Source organism: Stegastes partitus, unplaced genomic scaffold, assembly GCF_000690725.1.
Source record: "Stegastes partitus isolate 25-593 unplaced genomic scaffold, Stegastes_partitus-1.0.2 Scaffold498, whole genome shotgun sequence".
NCBI lineage: Eukaryota > Metazoa > Chordata > Actinopteri > Pomacentridae > Stegastes > Stegastes partitus.
In genome coordinates this window covers 100,497-125,441 of record NW_007578229.1, presented here as the reverse complement: position 1 = coordinate 125,441, position 24,945 = coordinate 100,497, and the positions used below count along the sequence as shown (strand labels likewise).

Sequence of the window (24,945 nt, the reverse complement as noted above, 5' to 3'; positions counted from 1 at the left end):
CACTAGACTCTCTTTAACTTGGCTTGTGCTTGCTTCTCGTCTTATTTAGTGTTCTTCACTAGCAGTTGCTGGATAGTCTTGCTTTATTTGGCTGTCTTATTGGATGTGCTGCACTGTTTGAGACAAATTATGAAGACTTATTCATAACCTTGACTTCACTAAAAGTAGCAATGTAAAAATACACCATTACAAGTAACAGTCCTGCATAAAAAAATCCTGATTACGTACAAGTATTGGCAGGAAAACGTTGTAAAAGGTATCAAAGTCTTGGTTTGATCCCTCTGACTGACATGTTATCATATATCTGTATATATTTCTATTTGGTGAAGGTTTTAACAACTCAGACTCCTAAATGTGACCAGGGCACACACTGCTTTTTGTAAAAAGCAAAAACAGGGTTTTTACGCTGTAGTGGACTAGAAAGGCTAATATTTCACTCAGAAATGTAGTAGAGCAGAAATATAAAGCATGCACGTAAAGTACAAGTACCTCCAAATTGTACTTCAGTACAGTATGTGATTAAATGGAGTTTTCACAACTGCAGCTTATTTTTCACTATAGCTGGATGTTTCCAGCACTTTGACACTTAACAGTCCCGAACACAAACTTATGTTATCTTGGGGGTCGTGGCTCAAAAAGTTGGGGAACCACTGCTGTAATAGAGTTGAAAGCATGACCAAAGAGTTTAGGTAATAGAGTGAATTAGTTGTTTAAAAAAGTCAATTTGCTGTAAATTCACCAAATTACAGCTTTAGTTTGGCTTTAGGACCTGTGTGTAAAAGAAAGCCAACATGCCAGAACCTTGAAAATGATCCTTTCAAACCACATTTCTATACAAACCAGATTTATTGCTTTTCTGTTCAGTACAAATGCAGATATTTCAGACAGTAAGTGTATAAAAGTGTTACATGTCATTGACCTAGGATTCACTGTACTACGAGTTAAGGCACATGTTTTCTTAATGCAGCCTTTTAGTGTTTGTGGTATCCTTTTATTGATTCTGTTCAATCAGAATGGATGCTAATAATTAAGATCATACGAGTCTTCAATCATACCCTTCATAGCCCATCGCTAAGATTCTCATTATATGCCTCATCACATAATCACACAGCAATCAGAGGAGCTCGTCTCTGCTGGAAGCTCATGTATCCAGAGAGACGGACAGTATTTGTCTAAAATAACATTATGTATCTGTTGGCTTCATGTACACTCAAAGATGAAACTGATTACAAGGATTTCCCTTAAGATTTCACCAACAGTGAAAAGAAGAAGTGCTGAGCTGCTCGTACGCAACATTCAGGCCTCATGAAACAAACACCACTACACCGAGTGCTTCGTCTGTCAGGAAAAAAAAACAAATCTTTCCTGCTCATGAGGTAGAGATTAGCTTTCCTGCCTGTTACTGCTCCAAAACGTTGTCCTCGGTCCATTTGGAAATGAAATGCCAAGTAGGCCTGGACTTGACACTTTGGTACCGTTGCGCTGAGTCCTGTGCACGAGGTAAGTTTGTTCAGCCGACAGCCTTCACGCAGGTTTTTCTGCGACGTACCGTGGCAGGTCAGATGGCGGACTGAAGCACCGTCACGTTAGTTCCCTGAATGAGGTTTTCATCTTGGCCGTCAATCAGAGGGTCCCACTGATTAAAGTCCTTCTCCAGACCTGCAAGATCCAACATGATGTTTGGCATAATTAAAAACTAAAAAATTAAAGCAATGTGTTTGTACCTTACAAGTCCCATGTTTGATAAACTCACTAATCTGAAGATGTTTAATAATATCATTCCTCTATCTCCTCCTCAGCTAGATTGCCTGCTAGCTTCATAAGCCAATAAGAATTTTAAGTCTTTATACAGAAACTGAGAAACCAACAGCCACAGAGATGAAACATCTGCTACCTCACAGTCTGGCAGGTTTTTTAAATATTTTCTCCTGTCTTTACTCCAAACTACTGCATTTTAATACAGCCAGATTGACATATTTTTCTGTTTCCGTTGTCAGACAACATTACCACGATGACTAAAAGGCAGCAGTCACTACAGACTCGTTTCCAAGCTGCTGTTCTGGACCACTAAAATACACATTTTTATCTCCGACAAACTCATCAAACACACGACTTTAAAGCAACTGCTGTGCTGTGAGTTTTCTGATATTTCTATGGAAAATGATCACTTAGAGTTAGAAGCAGCAGAATATCTCAGTCACTCATTCACGTCTGTGTCAGCTGTCAGTCCTCGACAGAGTTTTTATTCCTGAAGCAACTCTACTGAAGCCATGGCTTATTCGATCATGGTTACAATCTACCATCTTTGCATTATTTTGAGCTGAAAATTAAAAGACACATTCTGCTAACACATGAGACTTTCATTGTTTGGCTAAAAAGAAGCACAATCTAACAAATGACTAAGACGTAAACGGATGCCAGGAACAGGTGGCATCTGGTTTCTCTTACCTAGATGGCGTTGCAGAAAGGCTAGTGTTGCTTTGTTGGAGAGGTCTATGGCAATCTCTGGGTCGATCTCTCCCTTCAGCTTCATCAGCTTTCCGATCCAGTTGCCCGTCAGGAAGGTGAAGTCTGGGAAGCTCTGGTGGACTGTACCTCTGCAGGGAAAAGGACACAAAGGCAGAAGATGAAACAACACATTTCTACTGCATCAGACCTCCTGAGCAAAGCTTTCAACGGTTGTCTTTTATCGCCTCTTGAGTTGGGAGCTGAATGTGACTGTTCTGTCCGTTGTACCTGATGGTGATCATTTTTCGCTGTATGACGGCCGAGTCCAGCTTCTTCATGCGACTGATGTTCCCCGCCCACTGGAACTTCTCTGAGTTGATGAAGAAAATTGGCTGCTTCACCCGAGGAAAGATCTCGTCATCTAGAGGAAACATCCAGGCGTCCAGCGCTATTCCACACCTGTGAGGCAGATTGTTACTCCACATTAGTTTGAACTTGTTAGTAATGTAGAGCTAGGTATTGTTGGTGCACTGTTTAGATTTGAAATGAGCAAAAACATGTACAGAGTGTGGGATCTAGCTTGATGTTAATACACCGATCAGCCACAACAGCTTTCTTTCCCACTACATTTCTAATTGTGACAAAGAACCATAATAATGGAAGAGACTACAGTTACTTGAATGTGTGTATTATTCCAAAACATACTTGAATTTAACCTCTTTGCACAGAGCTTCGATCACCGTGGCCCCGCCGAAGGAATGCCCCATCGCTGCTATCCTGCACAGATCCATGGAGTTCTGTCAGTCAGAGAGGAAGTGGAAAATGAGCGACATGCACGATCAAGGTTCTACTGTGATCCAGTCGTCTCCAGGTTTTAGTATCAGATCACAGGTGAAAGAGCAAGTCTGTTGGTGTTCTTTATTCTCGATTAAAAAAAAAAAAAAGCAACTGACATTCTTCTACCAAGTGTCCTTCTGTGTCTTAGAGCCCTACTGTTAAAAAACAAAACACAGGTGAGCTACACTGTCAACACATAAACTGTGGTTTAGTTTCAGTCACTTTCCAACTAGGCTCTGTCCTGCAACTGTAAACAGCTCATTGAATCTGTGGCTAGAGATTTAAAGATTTAATAGAGACAACTCGATTTGTGCTGAAAGCCAGAGACTCTTGGCAAAGTCACAAGTACTGAGAGTCACGCTCATGCACTGTTGGAATTTCTCAACAATAACAAATACAGAACCCTGCCAAACTTTAGGGTTTAGCAAGAAACCTTCCTCTTCTCACCAGAGACAGAAAAAGCTTTGCAGAACTTTGAGACGTTGTCCTGTGCGACCATCACATCTTGCTGTGAGATGCAACAAAGGTTCCTGAACCAGTGATGTGACAACTCATGGTCCGTGGCAAGTTACAGGCTGCCTCAACAACGCTCCTTAAATCTACAAACTAAACACAGATCTTGGCGCGTACTCAAAGTAGCTAAAAGAAGGTTAAAGTTTGCTTTTTAAGCTGTGCAACCGAATTCCTGAGCAGCTGCAGGCTTGTACATGAACGAATGTGGAGACTTCCACACTGTAGAAAACAGGATGGCGGCCTGCTGACTGCAGGAAGAGCTGCTTTGTTTGGTGCATTTGGCTCAACAACACACACAAATACAAAAGAAAACAGTGTACGTCCACTTGGCAAGAAGAGTGAAGTAAACAGCTTCCAGTTTACCTTCAGGTGTACACACTGTTACACATGTTTTAATGACAATATATAAGTATGAATGAATTATTTAAATGGTCTAGATTCGGTCTATGCGAGCTCTTATCTGGCCCAGAAGCTCTCAAGCTAACTGCAGCTGCTTTGTTGATACGAATATGTATTAATGTTTAGGATAAAACTGCACTATAGCTGGCCTTGACATGGCTGAACCTTAAAGTAATGGCAATTCTAATTATTGTGACATAATATATAGATTTCAGTTGTTTGTGTGATATATAAATTATGTAATTAAAGAGGTGACTGCTTGGGTTAAAAGCGGCCTATATTTAAGCAGAGATCTTCAGGGCAAATGAGATCGATATCAGGTCTAATGCTCAGCGGGTGCAAACGAGCCTTGATGATATTTAGTAACTACACTGGAAGCTGATAATCGGACCATTTTTTCACTCAAATATCTAACGAGTGGCCAGTTTTCTTGAATAAACACAAGAGTAGAATGTGCTGTAATGGAGAGCATAATCCTGAATGCTTCTGGTGACTACTCCTCTCCAAATGTTAAACCAAAGCCAGCGAATGTTACCTCCAGCGTCGTCCAGTCAAACTTTGTCTGCAGAACGTTTTGCACTGGTCTTCCTGAGTTGATTTCAGTGAGTTTATCCAGAGCCAGAATACATTCATCTGCTCTTTGTTTCACCTGACAAAGAGAGAAAAAACAAGGTTCACACAAAGTAGAAAGATCAAATGAAGGGCACGCCGAATACTGTTTCAATTTCATCTCGTTTCCAGTGTTTGAAATTCAAACTCAACAACTATGTTGAGAAAGAGCGAAAGATTAGACTGAACAAGCAAGGATGTGGTTTGAGCTGAACACTCATCACTGTCTTGCTTCCCATCAGTTACTGGGCGTGAAGTTCAGATGTTGTGCAATCCAGCTGCAGTTCATTCCAAACCCACTTTTTTTAAAAAACCACTGTTCACCTGTTTGTTTCTCAGAGGGAATTCGCTCTCTCCGTGCCGCAGAGCTCTGTAGTACATCCATTCCTTTACCAGGTTGTCTTGGGCTGAAGCTGATGTTTTTGGCAAATTCTCATTTGCTCTTTCTGACTCGGACTTCTCACGGAAATAATATGTAGCCGAGGCTGACTGGTCTCTGTGGACAGAAAAAGAAACATTATCACTGTAAAGTCAGAGTAATTCAAAGGCTGAGAAATGTAAAAAAGGTTACTGGTTTTTGTTGTTGTTGTTTTTCTTAAAAAAAAAAGCAGTACAAAGTGAAAAAAAGGAGATGTGAGATAAACACAGCTGCAATGATTCGTCAGTGGGAACAAAATGACTCTGCAGCTATTACTCAGTTCACCCTCTCACCCATTTCCCTTATCATATGTGACAGTGAGCTGATATTATTTAGATCTGTTACGTTCCTTTCAGATATGCATTCTTTTTCTGTTAACCTTAACGTGTCTGCTTCCTGTCTGAACGAACAGCTCGGTTACTTTTCAGAAGTAGGACCGACTAATACTCCAGTATTACTTTAAACACAACAGAAGTCTGAACTGCACTGTCATATGTACAGACAGATCAAAGCGGCAGTACTTCCAGTTGTGTGAAGTGATTTAGGGAAACATTCTTTTTGTTACACATTTCAGCACCAAAACAGCTCCTAAAAAACATCCCAGAGCTTAAGACACAGTTTGTGGCCATCTTCGTCTACTTTGCTCTACAATTTCACATCTATTACAAACTGAAACATCCATAAAAAATGAAACTTTACAGTGATGACGTCTTTTACAAGTCAGATTAATGAGACTCAGCGATGATACATTTAATTTAGGTTTTGACAAAAATGCAAACAGGAGCTGAAGTTGAGTTTGTAGGAGTCTTTCCTCTGAGTTGATTAAATACCTGCAGCAGGATCCATATGAGAGTCTGAGCTGCACACAATCACACAGGTGACACATCAGCAGTCACTTCATTCATGACTTATTATGATAAATGATTCCCAACATGGACACAAAATCAAAAACAGCAAATCCCACTGTGTGCGTTTCTTCATCTCAGGCAGAATGCTGCCTCATACAGTCACTGTTTATCAGCGACAGTTAATTAATTACTTAAATGGCAGCTTTAGATTTAGTCTGTTGTTTATTAGTGTATTATTATTCATCTTATCACTTGATACAGTGTTCAATCTCGCTTCTATGACAAACATCGTCTCTCTGTCACGGTCACGGGTTTGTCTGAATGAAGCCGTGAAGAACATAAATGTAAAAACAACTTTTGCCTGACTGACAGAATGGCATCATTTTATCAGATTGATTAACCCGACAATGTCTGTTATGTCTGAAAAAGAACTTTAGTCGAACAAACGTCACACTGCAGCTCTGACAAACTGTACACTCGTCTTAGAACACGTCACACTGTAAAGTCAGCTGCAGCCCTACTGATTAACCTCACTTCCTTGAAGATACCAAGAAATATTGTTTGTTTAGCTTATAAAACTTCCTGTTTCAAGGGAATTAAAAAAAAAAAGAAAAGAAGATTGCACAATATAAATCAGACACATCTGGTCTGTGCATTGCTCATCATTGTCGCTGGTTTTCCATCTCAAGTTTGAAGTCATTTATACTCAGGCATTTGTTTTTCTGGAGCTGATTAACAACAATAAAGATATGGCGTCCACAAGGGAACTCTCTGTGCCCGCTTTTGGTCAGAGACAATACAAACTAATTTGTGAGTGTGACAAAAGCACCGCTGGCTGGGCAGCTGGATTAACCTCTGACCGTCATCGCAGTGAAGTGAAACAAACTCTGTCTCGTGTCGCAGCTCTAACATGACTGGCACATGCTCTTTCTGTGGATTTAGCCTTTAACCAGCAGCTAAAACTCAGTGAAATACCACTTCAGTCGACGCGGGCTGACAGACCAACTGTGGCCATTATGTTCATCTCCATATGGTCCCCTTGTCTCTATACTGAAAAGAAATGTGATGACCTGGTTCGTACCATTGTCTGCACACCCTTTCCACTCCTACTCCAATGATAAACAGACAGCCGCTTGCAGAAGTGACTGCCCTCTGTTATTGTTTGCTTGGCAAACGTTCAACTAGAATTTCCTCCAAATGACACGTGGGCTTAGTGTCAAATTTTTCACTGTCCATATTGTCAGCGCACAGTTTGAATACAGTTCAAGTATGTTTGAATCACTGCTGCACGTCTGACCTCTGATCCAGATTTGTAAACGATACAGCGCTTCCTTTCTTTTTTTAAAGAAATAAACATGAACATTATCTATCAGGTAAAACTGTAGTTCATAAAAAAAAAAGAATAAAATAAATGTAAAAGTGTATTTTAAAACCTTACCTGTGTTCCACGGACGCCACAATGAAGCCCCGAGAGGCCATTTCTGCACAAATAGCTGAATACAAAGTCCTAGGAAACACCGATGACAGTAGTTGTAAGTGAGCAGCTCGTTCATAATGAGTGGATACTGTAACAGTGAAAAACAAAGTACTGTACATACCTAAAGGCTCCCAGGCCATGAGAGAAAATAACTACAGGACATTTTCCGTTTGATTTAAATGGAGCATCCAGTTGGGCTGGGATCTTAAAGGAACCTGAAAGGCACAAGCAACACACACATTCACTTTTTAACGAACTACACCAGTGTTTTAGTCCATTTTTTTTTTTACCAGTTTAATAGAAGCTATGTGCTTCATTGTTCAGATGAACATTTCCCAAAAGCAGTGCTGTGGTTTTTTTTCCCACTAATTTCTATGCTGTGACCATTAAGTTGTAAAAAATTCAAACAAATTTCCTTATTTGTGCTTTTATTTACATCACGGTTATTATAATGTTATTTGCCGCAACAGGTGAAAGAGTCAAACATTTTACAACTCTGTGCTGATTTGATGCAACAAAAACACAATTCTGACAAAAACAAAAACCGATTTAAGCAACTCTTTGATTAGATTTTCACACTATGCGGAAACAAAGTTCGGCTCTTAATATCTTCTTCCAGCAGAGAGCCCATCTTGATTTCATTTCCATTTTATTTGAATTTTAACTGTCTTTTATTTCTATCAATTATATTTGTACCTTTTTAAAACTGTGTTGTTTTTATACACCATGTTATATTTTTGTGTTCCTTTTCAATCCTGGTGATTTTATGACTTGTCTATTACATTTTTCTGCCTTGTGAAGCCCTTTAGGTTTGGAAAAGTGCTCTATAAATAAGGATTATTAGTATCTATAGTACTAGTGAACCGACTGGCTGCTGAAAAGGATGGAAAAGCACATTAAAGAAACAAGAAAAGCATGCAGGATTTTACTTTAAAAGGTAAAATGGTCTGCACCTACATAGCACTTTTATCCAAAGCACTTTACAATGTTTTCTCATTCACCCATTCACACACACATTCATACACCAAATGGTGACAGAACTGCCATACATGGTGCTGCCTGCCATTGGGAGCAACTTGGGGTTCAGTGTCTTGCCCAAGGACACTTTGCCTGTGGAGGGGGGGGGGATCGAACCTTGCGATTGGAGAACAACCTGCTCTACCACCTGAGCCACAGCTGCACAGAATTTAATGCTGCTCTGTATTAAAAAATAGGTTCCTTTCTGCTAAATGTTTTATGTTATATGTATATTACTAATAAAAGTTATTCACCAAAGAGGTGGTTGAAAATCCTCTCGCTGAGGGTCCGGTTGATTTTCATGAAGTCTGCCAGGCCGTTGAAATACTCCCTGCATGGGACCCAGTCGGGCTTCTCTGCTTTTTCAGTCTCCTGACAGGGATAGTACAGCCGGAAGAAGGTGCCCTGTTGGCGACACAAACAAAAGTTCACTACAAACAAATATGCTTTCGTCTCTCGTGATGCAGGCAGGAGGACGTCCCAAATCTTTTGTTAACACAACGCGTGTTTTGTGTACAGATGCTGCTGCTGCTTGAGCTGAATGTGAAACACTTCTTACTAATGAAACACAGGACGAACAGCTTTATATCAGCTGTAACTAACAGGATACATAATTACTGTAATCAGTCTGTACAGGAGATACTCAGACGCACCGTCTTTGTCCATTGTTATTCCTTGTAGATTTCTGCTGCTGGTTTTCACATGACTGGAGAAAGACTTAGGTATCACATGACATGACAGTGCTCAGTCCATCACGTGGATTTCGTCATGTTCTCAGAGTGATCTCATTTCATTTGTTATATCTAAAGCAGAATATGTTTAGTTCCCACTGACATGTGAGGTATACAGCAAGTACTTTTTTTCCTTTTTAAAACAAACATGGAGCTACAAACATTAGCAATGATTTTGATAGTTCATTTATTAGTTTGTTTCTAAGGACAAATTCCAGCTTAAATGTGAATATTTTCTGGTTTATTTACTGCTCTGTGACAGTAAACTGAATACCTTTGGTTGTGGACAAAACAAGACATTGGTCAACTTGGGCTTTGAAATGAGCCGTTTCACCTTTCTTGATACTATATAAACCAAACCACTAATTGATGAATTGAGAAAATAATCTACGGGTTAGTAGACAATAAAAACAATATTTAGTTGCACTCCTACAATAAAAAAAAAAACCAGCTCATGTATGGTGACTCGTCCTCTGAGAATATACAGCATGTCTGTTTTTCTTTTACCTGAGTCGTGTGGTCCATCATGAAGTCAGTGCAGCCCACAGCGTTGGGCCCCTTCGCTGGAGGGATCCCAAGATGACTGCAGGAGTTCCCCATGGTGAAGAAACCGAGCGTGTACCTCCTCTGGTCTGTCAAATAAAGATACGGGTTTGAAAAAAAAATACTCATTCAACCAGGCAAACAAGCAGCAACAACGCCTAGTGGGGCTGCACAATATATTGTTTCAGTTGTGTCACTGCGGAGTGAGCAACAGTCACACTGCATGAAAGGAAGTAAGGCAAACTATCTCCAACACATCATGCTACAGCTGCTTGACAAAAAGAAAACTTGCATGGTCCTCATTTTCTATGACTACAAGAGAAGTCTGATTTAAGTTGATTTTTTTTTGTTTGTTTTTAACAATACTTAGATAAACTTTATTGATTCACAAGGGAAATTGTTTGATCACAGTTGCAACACAAATTTTAAAAAAAAATCTATATTAATATACAAAAAATAAAAAAGTAAATAAAGCAAGCAGGAATAAAAGGAATACAATACAAAGATTTCCATATGTACAATTTACAACTTTACTTTTTTTTTTTCTTTCTTCTCTCTTTGCCAAGTAAAGAAATACAAACATACAATACACTGAGTCTGTTGACATGCAGACAGACCATGTAAATCTGGACGACAAAGCTCTGTGTGACAAATGCAAATCTAGATCTGATTACCATCCAAAGCCAAAAACTACTTTAGATATTTTGTCTGGTGTTGAAACATAAGAAACTGCTTTTTTGTCCACTTTAAAAAAATAAAGAAATTATTGACTTTGATTTGATTTTGTTAGTGATTTTGCACAAACAACTTCAACTTTAATTTACATACACCTGAGCATATATATATTTAAAAACATATATGCAACTCTCTCAGGTGTCCTCCCACACAGTCCAAAAACATGTTGAGGTTAATTGGTGATTCTAAATTGTCCGTAGGTGTGAATGTGAGTGTGCTTGGTTGTCTGTCTCTAAGTGTAGCCCTGTGATAGACTGGTGACCTGTCCAGGGTGTCCCCTGCCTTCACCCTGAGTCAGCTGGGCCTACGACCCTAGTGAGGATTAAGTGGTGTCTAGATAATGGATGGATGGAATATATATGCAGCTCAATCTAAGCTATGTATGTTTTATGAAATGTTAATTACTGCTGCAACATTGCAATTTCCCTTTGGCGATCAATAAAATACTATCCATCTATCCATCTATCTATCTATCAAATACCAGTCATGACAGAGAAACCATGTCTTGACAGAAAGCAGACTGTTTCTACACTGTGAAACTGCTGATACTGATTAAAAACAGTTAAATGTCAGCAGATTGTGACCACAGCTTCAATTTAAACACAGTAAAAACACTCAATGCTCTCTGTTCCTTTATTTGTGATATTGTACCTCTCTTAAAGTACTTGTTTTTTTTGTGACAAGCTGGACTTCTTGTCAAAAATGACCCAGCTGTCAGTCAGCAACTCTTATCATCTGAAACTTCTTATCTACCAGCTACAGTTGAAGTTGTTTCATACAGACAGTTAGACTGGTCGAGGGAATTAGAGTGTTTTAGTCAACAAAGGTATAGTTTCAAGCCCTACCTGTCCTTGCCCACTCGTAAGTTCTCTTGACCACTAACTGTACAAATCCCCCATGAGAAAACATCGACCCCAGTCGCTTCGAAAGCGAGCTAACCGAACCTAACACCGGGTATCTTCTGTTTAGCTGCTAACCACACACAAAAAACACCGAAATAAACGACTTAAAAACATACAAGGCCTACCGGAGATACAGAAGTACGTCGGCTGCCAATGTTACTACATCAGTTTCGCAACATTACAACGTCCTAATCTGCCTTTCTCTGGATAAATAGCACCGGTGTGAGTCACTCGGTGGGCGGTTTAAAGGTCGGACCGATCGCCGGTGGTAGTACTGTAAGTTAGCCGCTGCTTAGCATAAGAGTGGGCTAAACCAGAGTGGTGGACGAACAGGGTTCAGCTAACGCCGCATCCGGAAGCAGTTATCACACAAACTTCAGCGTAACACAGCACTACATGATCTACGTATCATATAAACTAATGAAAATTCATTTAGCTGCTATTGATGCCACAGCTACAGAAGAGGCAGCACTGTACGCCTGTCCTCTAAGTCTGTTGTTAAATGGGGTGAACCGGTCTATCTACGGCTCTGGTTTGATTCAGCGTATCCGATTGACAGCGCTGCACTGTATAGGCACGTGCGTTTGTTGACAAAAATGTTCAACACGTTAATTGATATTTTAATTATTATTTAGTAAAATACGAGGCTACTATCATGAAAGTTCAATATACGTGTGCATTTGTTAATTATTTAGATATTTTTGATTTGGGTGCAGTTCCACTCCTCCTCTGTGGGGGCGGTAGAGGGCAGACGTTCGAGAAACACAACAGTGAGCACAGTGTGCAACGATGCTGTGTTAGCAAAATCGACTACTCTAAACAAATTTATCGGTCGTTTCTTGTGGAAAAATGAAATTGGTGAGTAAAGAACGCAGCAGTAAGGACTAGGATAAGTTGCCGACTACAATGGCGGGTTAGAAAAAATCATTTAAAGTGGCTAACTAGCGTTGCAGCTAACAGCAGCGTTTGCTAGCTACTGTCTCATTTACTGGGTTAGCAGGGCAGCTAACAACAAGGCTAGAGTATGTAAACTATTTAAGCCATTCCATATAGTGGAAGAAAAAGCTCCAAGTCAACTAATTCATGTCACGTTGAGCATTTGCCTCTCTCAATCACAGCTTATTCTGTTTTGCAACTTTGCACAGACTGCTTCACCTGCTTCTGTATTGTTTTGTTTTTTTTTCTTCCCCTACACCTGTGATGTCCTTCTTGCAGTACTGTTTGTCAGGTCATCCCACATTGCCTTGCAATGTCCTCAAGTTCAAATCAACCACCATCATGTTGGACTGTGGACTGGACACCACCTCAGTCCTCAATTTCCTGCCTCTTCCTCTTGTGCACAGGTGAGTCACTGGCATCTACATTGATGCATTCATTAATTTCTGAAAGTGTCTCTCCTCTGAATCATAATTCAAACTTTTTTTTTTCCTGTTTTGTATTTTTAGCCCAAGACTCTCCAAGTTACCTGGATGGGTCTCTAAGGATGGGACAATAAACTTGGAAAAGGTATTTGATTCAGTTTGTGGTGTATTTGACTGACTGATCATGTAACCTGTATTGAAACATCACCTTATCAGACCACCTATAGCGGTCTCATTTTGTTTTCTGTATCTGTAGTGTGTCAGTATAAAACTATTTATATGAGACATACACCTGCATGTGTCGATGAAACTTTTTTATGTCAATATTTTCCTACTACTTCTGTGTCATTGCAGACAGCAGTATAATAATTGCAGAGAACATGAGGTCTCTTCTTTCGTGGATTTTACACATTATTTTGCCTTTTGTTATTGTGATGCCTCACTGACAGGCACCTACATATAATGCCATGCTCTTCAAATGTGCACGTCTTATTGATTTCTATGTGACAGAATGCAAACTTTCAGCCTGACAGGCATTATCTGCCTGTCAGCATTCAGTGTTGGTATTTCAATGTAAAGCAGTCAGTTGATGATATGGATGATTTCTTTCCGTCTTTCCAGGAGCTAAAGGAGTGTGCAGGAAGGGTGTTTGTGGATTCACAGCCAGAGTTCTGTCTCCCTGAGGTAGTAAACTTAGCCACCACACTTAATGCATATTTGGCCAGTGAGCATTTCTTTTTATTAACCCAAAGCTGTCACTCGAAAGCCACAAATGTATGATTTTACTGCAGGGAATTATAGAGTATGTTGTGCTGACATGATGTGGGAAGGGCATCAGGGCAGTGTCTCTCTGATAATTTGATTTAAATTGCAAATAATTTTGTTTTTGGCTCGTTAGCAGCTTCAGTGCGATGATCTTTATTATTGTGGTCAACAAAGTGTGGTTGCGTTATATTTCTCTTCCACAGTTGGCACTTCACATATAAATCTCACCATAATTAATATTTTGTTTTAATGACCTTTTTAATAAACCACAGAGAGAACTGCTGGACCTGTCTAACATTGATGTCATCCTCATCTCCAACTACCACTGTATGATGGCCCTGCCCTACATCACTGAGCACACAGGCTTCACTGGGACCGTGTACGCCACAGAGCCCACCCTGCAGATCGGGAGGTAAGAAGACTCAGGAGATGAAAACTGTGTCCTATTGTTTAAAGAAAAATACGCATGCTATAGTTTTGTTTTTGGTGAAAGAGATAGAGGTCTAAATCGGCCACATCTTTGGTGAAACTTTGTGTTTAGAGAATATGATATATAGGAAAATACATTACCTGTGGCTGATACTGTATTTAAGAAATGTTGCTTTTTGCTCCTCCTTTCTCAGACTGCTGATGGAGGAGGTGGTGAATTTCATGGAGAGAGTTCCCAAGGCTCAGTCTGCCACCTGCTGGAAGAATAAGGAAATACAAAGGTAAATAAACTTAAACAGCCCATTTTATACTTTCAAGATTTTTTCCTTTCCTTTTGTGTGTTCTAGCTTTTACATGCATGCAAAAGATCTACACACACACACACACACACACACACACACACACACACACAAAAAGCATTCCAAAACAAGCTTTTCTCTCCCACACAAAACTCTACACCTTACCTGCCTGACACACCTCATTCGAAGTCCAGGCTTTATCAAGGACTTGTCTATATGACCATGTCAAACATTTGCATAACAGCTGCCTAGTGGCTGGCTTGGCCCTCAAACAAAGAACAAACACCTGCCTCACAGTTATCATTAACTGCAGCAAGGTACACTATGAGAAAAATGGTGTGTTTTTGAACATTAAAGCATGTAAACATAATGCAGTAGACACCAAAAATAAAATTGCAAACCCCTAAAAACTGAGTATCCACAGGCGCCCCTACAGCTCACCTGGTTGAGCGGGCGACCCATGAACAGGGGCTGTAGTTCCCCGACGCAGCGGTTGTGAGTTCAACTCCTGCTCATGACAGTTTGCTGCAGGTCTCTCCCCATTCTTCTCCCCCCTTTCCTGTCTCACTCACTCACTGCAATAACTAATAAAGGCAAAAAAAAATAAAAATCTTTAAAACAAACAAACAAAAAACTGAGTATGCACAAAAGAAAACTGACTACTTTTGGTAAACATTTATTTTAAAGAACCTAATACTGGATTTTTGATAACTTTAATATATGAAATTTGTCATATGACTTTCCATCAGTACATTATCTCAGTTTTTTCCTCTTTTAATCTTGTCCCTGTCTTGCAATGCACAGCAAATAAACTACTTTTGTTATTACATTAGGATGCTTCCTGGGCCACTGAAGGATGCAGTGGATGTGTGGACGTGGAAGCGATGCTACAGTATGCAGGAGGTCAACTCTGCCCTCAGCAAAGTGCAGCTTGTGGGTTATTCACAGAAAGTGGTGAGTTTCTTTTGTCCTGTGTCCTCCACACCGACTAATGGACTAATACAGTCTGTCCTACCGACACCTTCCTCTTCACTGAAATCTAACCAAGCTGTTTTCCACATTGTGCGGTAAATAGCTTTTGGTACATAATGGATTAGAAAACTTTATTTACAGCAAACAAACTGTCCATCTGTGTGTTTGATCTTATTAGACTGTTCATGTTTTTCTTAGTCAGGATTTTCTTTGTGAGTGCTGGATTAAATACTATTCTAGTATAAACTGCAAAAACATCTTTTCTTTCTGTCTGTTTCTCCATGTTTTTAAATTCTCATTCTTCTTTTTTTCTCTAGGAGTTGTTTGGAGCTGTTCAGATCTCACCACTGAGCTCTGGCTACTCATTGGGCAGCTCCAACTGGATCATTCAGTCACATCACGAGAAAGTGTCCTACGTGTCGGGTTCGTCCCTCCTCACCACACATCCACAGGTAGGGCAGCAGACCTGGTGTTAGATGAAATTACATATTATAGGCCTGGGCAAGGCTTGCTCACATGCTTTTAGGTATAACTTAGTCGCATGGTTGCAAAATAACTGTGTGGGGAAAATGCATGTAAATGCTAGTTCTTTCAGTGACAACCAAACTCACAAGATTATCACACTCCCCTGAGTCACTGCAGTTATTAATCACACATTTGGTTGCTAATAATTTCCAATTTAGTTGAAGTTAAGTTCTTTAAAGGGCACTTTGGAAGGTGATCTTTGCGACTGTATTTGTCGGTGAAAGTTGGAAGGGAGTGATATTTGTTTTGTTTAATATGATTTCACTGGATTGTTTTGAGACTTGGAGGTGTCTTTTTTTTAAGTCTGAGGTCATGGCTCTCTCCTGGAAAATGAACGGTTGCTTTCTCTGGGTTGGGTGTGCCTCAAGCTCAAGATGACTCGACAAAATGGTGCAGTATCAGCATTAAAGGCATCATACCTGACAGTAGTTGTAAAGAGGAAGCACTGATTTACCGGTAGGCTCATGTGTCAACTCTCACCAGTGGTCATGAGCTCTGGTTTTGGGACCAAAAGAATGAGATTAAGCGGCCAAAATGAGTGTCCTTCATAGGGTGGTGAGGAACTAAAACATTTGGAGGGAGCTCGGATTAGAGTTGCTGCTCCTTCACGCCGAAGGAGCAGGTTGGGGCAGTCCAGGTATCTTTTTAGGACACGTCCAGGGTGCCTTCTTTTGGAGATGTTCTGGGAATGCCTGACTATGAAGAGACTCTGGGGTAGACTAAGAACTCACTAGAGGGATTATATATCTGGTCTGGCCTGAGAACACTTTGAAATCTCCCAGAATGAGCTGGAAAATGTTGCTGGTTAGAGCAACATCTGGAATATACTGCTTTGCCTGCTGCCATAAAAACCCGACTTTGGATAAGCAGAAGAAAATGGATGGATGTAGTGAAGAGTTCGGCTCACATTTTCACAGGTCTGATGATAATTTACAATATCTCTTCTTCTCCTTTTCCAGCCAATGGACCAGAGTTCCCTGAAGAACAGCGATGTTCTGATTCTGACGGGCCTCACGCAGATGCCCACCGCCAACCCAGACGGCATGCTGGGAGAATTCTGCAGTAACCTGGGTAAGCTGTGTTTCAACAGATTCATGCTGCATGAACAAAAAAATCTCAAGTATGAAAAGAGGACGAATACATTCAAATTACATCATTAATACACCCCTTAAATGTTGGTTAATTAACGACATCTATCTCGTCTGTAGCTATGACCATCCGGGCCGGAGGCAACGTGCTGGTGCCCTGCTACTCCTCAGGCGTGATCTACGACCTGCTGGAGTGTCTGTACCAGTTCATTGAGAGCGCCAACCTGGGGACCACGCCCTTCTACTTCATCTCACCTGTAGCCAACAGCTCCCTGGAGTTCTCTCAGATCTTTGCTGAGTGGTGAGCAGCTGCTTTTTTTATTATTCCAGGAATCTGTCATGGAGGGCTGGACGCAATAAAGGAAATGAAAAATCCAAATGTGATGATGGATCGAGACTAAATCCAGCATCAGATGCAGATGAACAGTGTGTCTGTGTTGGTATTTTGTCCTTGAGCAAAATGTGGGTGAAGATGCTGATATTTTAGTACCTTTAATAGAACTTGTATGCCTCCAAGATTCATTGTTCAGTCAGAATGAAAGTAGTATTTCTTTCACAGCTTGACTATCTTCAGATTTCAACATCAAGGGAGGGTTTCTAAATACAGTGAAAAACTCAGCACCCTGTTTGTTGCTCTGCAGGATTATTCTGGGATATTTTGATTGGAGTTACAAGATTTTCTCTCTTTTCTTTATAATTTCAGGCTCTGTCATAACAAGCAGTCAAAGGTGTATCTTCCAGAGCCTCCGTTCCCACATGCAGAGGTAAGTCCTGCTGCTGATTGAAAAATAATGTTCCATTATCGAGGTAGAGGATGGTTGCAAATCATGAGTTTCTTTTGGCAAGTGACATAAACCTGCACGCCAAACTAAAAAGCTCGGAGATCATTTCTTAAATTATATAGTTAACTGACATGAGTATGTGTAATAACGTGTCCACACATGGAGGACAAAATGTTAGTTTTATTGTATAGCATTGCATCTCAAAGAGTTTTCTGATTAGGGATATTTAATCATGTTTTTCTTAATAATTAAGGAGATGAATGTCGAGCATTACATTTTCAAATCCCTTGCAACACCAGTGTGGTATCTAAAAAAAAGCATTTTCATCTTCGATTTCATTTTATGTTGAGCCACATTTGCTCAGATAGTAATATTTTACATTAGAAAGCCTCTTTGAATCAGTCAGATATGGTGTTGGAACAGGTCAGTAATATTGAAACAGTCATTTAATAAAGGAAAATGTCTGTTTCCAGGAGGCACTTCAAAAATTGTTGGTCAAACAACTTGGTTCTTATGGATCTGTCAACACTGTATGTTTATTATATCCCACAAAATCTTGAGCTTGTTGGTAACGACAGTTCTCCAAAAGCATCCGCTGCAGGGCAAACAGCAGACTACTCGTTTGAGTCCAGCGCGCTTTTTGATTCTAACATAGGTTTTAAATTACAAATTGTGAATCTCCATGCTTGTACATGTTGCTGCCACTAGTCTTTGCTTTCAAACAGTGTGAGCATGACAAAAGAGGAACACGTCCACCTTCACTTGCTCTGTATGAATGTGTGTCCTGCCGAATAGAGAGCTGAGTGTTGTCTTCAGAGTTTGACAAATATGAGGAAAATAACCGATCGAACAAATTAAGAATTGCCTTGATCACACAGATGATTTTTCTCCAAATAACGAAAACCACACAGATCTTTATGGGTTTAATGAATCAGCAAATTAACAAATTGCCTTAATTACATTGCTTTTAAAAAAAAAAACAACAACAACTTCATTTTCATGTTTCATTGATGTATTTTTGGCATAGGTTTATTTTACAAATAATTTAAACAGGCTAGATAAGACATATGATTAAAAAAATATGTTCCCCCATTAAAATAATCATGTTTATTTTCATTGATAAGAGTGCGTTTACACTCTTTTTTGTAAAATGATGCCCATCATTGTGGCAGATCTTGGTAAACCTCTCAGTGAAGGTGTCAATAAATCTAATAAATTAGGTCTAAAAATAGTTGATAATAGAAGTTTAGATCAGAGTTAGGTATTGTTTTAAATATTAACACTATTTACACACTCTGTTGCTAAAATGCACAAAATTCACCACACGTTTACAATGGCACACCCCGCATTCCTGTGGAAAACCCTGTGGCTGTAGAACAACAAATGTAATGCAGGCTGCTGTTTAATAGTTCCCGTGCTGTTGATGTTTCAGCTGATCCAGACCAACAAGCTGAAGCACTACCCCAGCATTCACGGAGACTTCAGCAGCGAGTTCCGTCAGCCCTGCGTGGTTTTCACCGGCCACCCTTCTCTGCGCTTTGGCGACGTGGTTCACTTCATGGAGCTGTGGGGCAAATCCGGCCTCAACACCATCATCTTTACCGGTAGCTGCAGCCAACTTTCTTTCAAGCACTGCGGTTCGATTAGTCAGATAAAAAAAGACGTAATGTGACTTTTTTTTCTTATGACCAGAGCCAGACTTCTCCTACCTGGATGCGCTGGCTCCCTACCAGCCGTTAGCCATGAAGTGTGTTTACTGTCCCATCGACACACGACTCAACTTCCATCAAGTGTCAAAACTGCTCAAAGAAGTCCAGGTAACACCAACACCTGATCATTATCCCAGGTCACTGATTCTGTAAATGTACTGCTGGAAGTTTTGCTCTACCAGTTACAGGATATTGCAAGAGAAATGCAAACAGGTAGTCAATAATGTTCTTTTTTAAGGTCAGTTTGAACATCGGCCAACAGAATAACCCAGTGACTGGAGAAAAAAATTTCCTGATTGTCTTGCCTGGTGGGTTTCTCTACACAATAATGGTGTAAGGAAAAAAGAGCAACAAGCAAATAATGACTGAGTCAGTAACAGTCCTGTGGGTGAAACAGGAGAGTGGAAGCAATTTTACAAGCTAACAGGCGAGTCACAAACAAAATAACCGAACAGTGTTAGATCAGCCTTCAGGGCCGAGCTGGAGGCAGAACAGAACAGCTCTGAACCACTGAAGAGGGAGGCTGAGGGTTTGACTGTATGTCTTGTTGTAGAATGTAATAATGTCCAAACTTCTCATTTAGCTCTTCTTGCATCTTAAGGGACTTGCAGGGATTTAGTTAATTGATGTTCGCTATGAATCGATCCCTTCAGTTTAGAAGATTATTAGTAATCCTCACTTCTAAATGTCCTGTATATTATTGACAGGAAAAGATATTGACCTTTAGTAATTTAATTTGCCTCAGTGACAGAAATCATCCTCTAAACACAGTTGAAATCAGCTTATTGACCAGCATTTGAGTTACCTTTTTGTTTATTTTTGTAATAAGTGTCAAATGAAGACTGTCGAGACTAAACACATTCAGCAAATAGCATCCTAACATAGCGCTGATGCTAAAAGATGCTATCCATGGTTGGCACTACTTTTAAAACATCAGCATGTTAAGATTAGCTTTCCAACACATACTTTATGCAAATTGTTTTATTGAATTAAGAAAAGTTAATGGAAATGGCAAAATTTGAAAAACAAAAACATCCTCAATTTCATAAGAAGAATGTTACATGCTCTCTTGAGGAGGTGTTTTTGAAAAAGACTTAATGCGCTTCAGGGGAGATGGAAACACAGGTTCTGAATAAGTTCTGATGTAGTGAACATTTAAAGTCACGTGACTAATTAGTTGTTTCTGCTTCATTTGTTGTTTGTTGCCTCCAAACATCATGAAACTTTGTGAATATTAGATGATATTGAAGAATAATAATAATAACTTTCCTGAAGACTTCTCACGGTTTTCTCGTGCAGATGGACAAAGTCTTGTTAGTTTCTTTCTCTTCAAGGTTTTTTTTTGTGTTTCTGGATTCTTTGACTAGATTACAGCCATGCATAATGCTGCTTGTAGCGCCACCTTCTGACTCCACAGCCTAGTTTGTCAAATTATTATTGGTATTGTTATATATATATTTTTTTTTATAATACTACTTTGGCTCTGATGCAGCCACCAGCAAAAAGCTTTCTCTTCCACTGCCAGCCTCCAGTGCAGCCTTGATTTTAGGGCTGCAGCTATTGATTATTTTAATGAGCGAGTATCCTATCCATTATTCTAGCGATTCATCGAGTAATCGGAGAAATATTATAATTTATTTTCATTAAATTACTTAAGCTTAATTTAATAGAAATAAATATTTTTTTCCGCAAGTTATTTTGCTTTCCCTGAAGCTCGCTGTTTTCGTCTCTCTCTGTCTCTATTTCCATTTTGCATTCCTCGTTTGGCATATGCGTTACAGCATTACAAGCAGAAGTGAACACGCTGTGCAACAGAAATAACGTCCAGGTGGAACATGGGCGGACATCTGCGCTGTATCATGCATATATAATATAGTGGATTAAACAAAGCTTCAAGGCAAAGAATTTTGCCTCAAAGCATTTTAGTAATCAAATTACCCGAGGAATTGTTTCAGCCCAACTTTATTTAAACCCTCCTTTCGTTCTTTAATAAAAGCAGCCTAAATCTACAATATTGTGTAAAAACCTACAGCTCCCCCATCTTTCTCTCCTGCAGCCCCTCCATGTGGTGTGTCCAGAGCAGTACACTCAGCCTCCTCTGACCCAGTCCCACCGCTCTGACCTGATGCTGGAGCTGCAGCCTCCTCCGATGCCCTACAGACGCTGCTCCGTGCTCAACCTGCCCTTCAGACGTCGCTACGAACGCGTCTACATTATGCCAGAGGTGAGGCGCTGTAGAGCGTACAGCTTCCTGTGGGTGTAAATACATTCTTCTGTAATGTGCCTTGGTAATAAGACTTAATGGTTGAGAGTGTTGAATAAAGTCTGAAGTCAGTATCTTTGGAAACAGATGGCGAGGGCATATTTTAAATTCTCCAAAGTGTTTGGCGGAAACAGCAACATGTGGAGCTTCAATTACTGTCAGAATTAAAGATTGAAATGTATTATGGAAATATTCAAACTGCTGTTAGCAAGCAGGTGGCCAATTTTCATTTCTGAGAGTCTGATTCTTCTGTTCCTAGCTGGCGAACTCCCTCGTGCCCTCCGAAATTAAGCCCGGCATCTCCGTGGCAACCGTGTCTGCAGTGGTGCACTCCAAGGACAACAAACACACTTTACAGGTGAGGCCACAAAATATGCATTAGAATGTTTCATGTTGGGTAACCGCTCCGCAGCCAGCTGACGTTTTTCTTTCATATGCTGCCTCCAGTCGGTGCCCAAACCTCCTCCTGTGGCCCCCAGCAAGAAGAGGAAGCGTGTGATGGATGAGCCGCCAGTGGTGTTGGCCCCCAAACCCCTGCTGAGTGGAGCGGTGCCCCTGGAAGCTTTCCTGGCCACGTTGCAAAAGGTGTGAAATCTGTGGGAGCGTCGCTAACACAATGTCTCCCTGCTCCTTTGTTTGCTTCGGTGTTTCCAGAGGAGCCTTGAGTCTTCACCTCAAGGCATAATCTTGTTGGAATTACTTTACACGCATGATTGCTGACTGTTTATCTCCTCATTTGCAGCATGGTATCACAGAAGTTAAAGTGGAGGAGACAGCAGACGGCCACATTCTGCACCTGCAGGCGGAGGACACGCTGATCCAGCTGGAGGAGGACGGGACGCACATCGTCTGCGACAACAACGAGCCGCTGCGAACCACACTGAGAGACCTGGTGCTTCGCTTCCTGCAGAAACTCTGACCTCTGACCTCCTCATGCCTCGTTTTTAACAGTACGAGGTGCGGTCAAAAACTTTTGAGACTGGGCCTTTAAAAATACAAAACTGTACCCAAATATTCCACAGACCCTGTTGAAGTGTGCAGCAACACAACACTTCAATGGAAATCCTGTTACATAAACATGTTAAGCACTGTCTGCGATCAGCGCTGAATCTCCTAAACTGTTTCAAGACGCCAATACTTTCACTTGGGGGAAGAGAAAGAAGTCACGAGGAGCCAAATCTGGCAAGCAGGGTTGATGTGGAGCAACCATTGTAATGTTGTGGCATAAAAACCCATGTGGAGCCGCTGCTTTGTGACCTGGCAAGTTGGAGCACCTACATGCCACTGGTCCACAGTTCAGGTTATTTGCACCAATTGTTTTCCTACAGACACATCGGGACTAAACAGTAGAGCTCTGCCTTGATAGTCCGACCCTGGGGGACGAATTCCTCGTGCAAAAAAACATGAATGTTGAAGAAAACCACCTTGCACTGTGGAAACTGAGGCTTTTCCACCGTAGAAACTGCTGTTTCTTCTCCTGATGGTAGCTACGGACCCTCCTCATCACCAGTGATGATCCTCCACATGATGCTGGATCAGCTCAACTCCTGACTGATGCTAAATGTGTTAAGAATTTACAGAAGCACACCTACCAGAGATCACTAAAACATGTCTAACACAGGCTGCTGCGACTGTTGATAGCGTACCACAAACACTCCCAGAGCTTTTTGACCGCACCTCGTTTTTCTTCTTTACTGGATTGTGGACAGCAGCAGAAGCTACAGGAGACGGGAAGGATGTGAAGGAAGAGCCGAGTACTGAACTGTCGTATTTAACACTGTAACATTTACAGTAGTTTTACTGTTAGGTTTTATTTGTACGAAGCATACGCAGATGTATTATTTTGTATTTAAAAAAAGTTTTTGGAAAGTTCCTTGAGTGAGTCTTTCATCGCTGCAGCTGTGTTGTGAGGGAGACTGAAATCATAGAAGTGTCAAAACTCAGTCATGAGGCTGGGGATTTACAAAAGGGGAAGAAGGAAAAGTAATTTCACATAAAAAAAAATTAGTTTCAGTTCATGTGATTCGTCTGTTAAACGTCATTCACTTTTCCCATATTGCAACCCACTAAAAAAAAGTGTCTAAAACTGCATTTTGTCTTTCACCTATAAGGACAGAATACTGACTAGTCATGACCTTTAATCTGAAGAAGTCAGAGATTTCAGTTGGATGTAAAATGTTTCCTCCTGCAACTGAAATAGGCAGAACAGGTATTTGTCACACAGTGTGAAGCCACAAGAGATAAAGCACAAATGTAAACAATAAAACAAATGAATTCCTCTTAGTTGCTCTGGTTTCAGGGCCTTGCTGTAGCGCACGTTGACTCACTGTCACGGCTCACCTGATTTCAACAGAGCCATTGTTATTACAAGTAATGGGATTTCCTTACAGTGACGAGTCAACATGCAGACTGGGAAAAAAACCTGTTAAACACTGGTAGTTTACTAAGTGTTTACTGAGTTGACACACTTGGAGCTGAAAAGTGAAATCTGGTATTTGATCAACTCAAAATGTACGAGCTGCAATAATGAATTAGTGAAAATGTCATTGGTGCAATCAGGCCCAACTTCCACTGGTTCTAGTTTTTTCAGTGTGAATCATTCAGTTTCTCAGATATGATTCAAGGCCTTTTCCACACTTACACAAATATTTTGCAAACCATTTCTCTCTACATTTGGGCTTTTCTTTCACATAAACAGCATTATAGGTCACTGTAATTCAGATTTTTCTTCAAACACCTTCTAAAATTAAGATTTAAAAAACTGCCTATGTGTATCTGAACACGTGCAGCAGAGAGTTCTATATATACTAACATGCTGGTTTCATTGTTTTTGGTTAGCACTAACAATTACAAGTTTACGGTGTAACTTGACATTGCCGCACCACTTCACTGATTTGCTTTTGCAGTTTAAAAACTGCCGAGATGACAAAAAGAAAATGTCCCTATCTGATTTTGTTAATGTAAATTGGATTTTCATTCTAATTATACAGTGTTTGTGGTCATTTTGGGGTTCTCAAGTGTACAGAGATGGTTCACACACACCTAAAAAAACAATTCTGCATTAGTGTGGACGAGGCCTTAGCTTTAAAACTTTATTCAACAGAGATCTTCATTTAATTTTCCTTTTACTCTAACATCAGGCTTAATCCATGTCTGCCTGACTATGTATACATTTTGAATTTGGTCTGGCGAAACAAATGTATAACACTATTTTTTTTTACATTTTAAAGACCAAATGACAATTGGTTAACTGGAAGAAAACCCCGAAATATTGG

General features: G+C 40.3%; 3 protein-coding genes across 5 annotated transcripts in view; 2 read left to right on the top strand and 1 right to left on the bottom strand.

Moving 5' to 3' along the window:
- The window catches only part of tdrd6a (tudor domain containing 6a), a 14,316-nt gene extending 12,961 nt beyond the window's left edge, over window positions 1-1,355 (top strand). The window contains exon 14 of the mRNA XM_008287391.1: window positions 1,158-1,355. Coding sequence (XP_008285613.1) covers window positions 1,158-1,309 — 152 coding nt within the window. The 3' untranslated portion in view covers window positions 1,310-1,355. The remainder of the gene's footprint in view (window positions 1-1,157) is intronic.
- pla2g7 (phospholipase A2, group VII (platelet-activating factor acetylhydrolase, plasma)) lies at window positions 1,309-11,769 on the bottom strand. 3 transcript variants are annotated; one of them, XM_008287383.1, is made up of 11 exons: window positions 11,594-11,769; window positions 9,805-9,929; window positions 8,821-8,971; window positions 7,671-7,764; window positions 7,511-7,579; window positions 5,131-5,302; window positions 4,733-4,846; window positions 3,154-3,245; window positions 2,737-2,907; window positions 2,449-2,597; window positions 1,309-1,659 (listed from the first exon to the last, which is right to left on the bottom strand). In XM_008287383.1, the coding sequence occupies exons 2-11, from the start codon at window positions 9,895-9,897 to the stop codon at window positions 1,559-1,561; spliced, it is 1,206 nt and encodes a 401-aa protein (XP_008285605.1). In that variant the 5' UTR covers window positions 9,898-9,929; window positions 11,594-11,769; the 3' UTR covers window positions 1,309-1,558. The 3 variants fall into 3 exon arrangements, with proteins under 3 accessions (XP_008285605.1, XP_008285604.1, XP_008285603.1); XM_008287382.1 differs by having other exon boundaries at window positions 11,603-11,769; XM_008287381.1 differs by lacking the exon at window positions 11,594-11,769 and adding an exon at window positions 11,421-11,562.
- Window positions 11,770-12,244: 475 nt separating this feature from the next.
- On the top strand, window positions 12,245-23,688 carry ints9 (integrator complex subunit 9). Its single transcript, XM_008287380.1, has 17 exons — window positions 12,245-12,335; window positions 12,693-12,820; window positions 12,923-12,983; window positions 13,460-13,522; window positions 13,876-14,015; window positions 14,227-14,313; window positions 15,165-15,285; window positions 15,621-15,755; window positions 16,788-16,899; window positions 17,037-17,217; window positions 17,620-17,680; window positions 19,131-19,302; window positions 19,391-19,515; window positions 21,464-21,631; window positions 21,930-22,028; window positions 22,118-22,255; window positions 22,413-23,688. The coding sequence occupies exons 1-17, from the start codon at window positions 12,327-12,329 to the stop codon at window positions 22,587-22,589; spliced, it is 1,977 nt and encodes a 658-aa protein (XP_008285602.1). The 5' UTR covers window positions 12,245-12,326; the 3' UTR covers window positions 22,590-23,688.
- The last annotated feature ends 1,257 nt before the right edge of the window (window positions 23,689-24,945 follow it).

Excerpts from the sequence above, each read along its gene's own strand:
- pla2g7 (XM_008287381.1), bottom strand. The coding sequence starts at position 11,484 with ATGTTTTCTCATGGGGGATTTGTACAGTTAGTGGTCAAGAGAACTTAC. Across the intron at positions 2,908-3,153 it reads TGCAAAGAGGTTAAATTCAA|GTGTGGAATAGCGCTGGACG; the intron begins GTATGTTTTGGA and ends TCTGCCTCACAG. Across the intron at positions 2,598-2,736 it reads CGAAAAATGATCACCATCAG|AGGTACAGTCCACCAGAGCT; the intron begins GTACAACGGACA and ends TTTTCCCTGCAG.
- ints9 (XM_008287380.1), top strand. Across the intron at positions 14,016-14,226 it reads CCCACCCTGCAGATCGGGAG|ACTGCTGATGGAGGAGGTGG; the intron begins GTAAGAAGACTC and ends CTCCTTTCTCAG. Across the intron at positions 19,303-19,390 it reads CAACACCATCATCTTTACCG|AGCCAGACTTCTCCTACCTG; the intron begins GTAGCTGCAGCC and ends TCTTATGACCAG.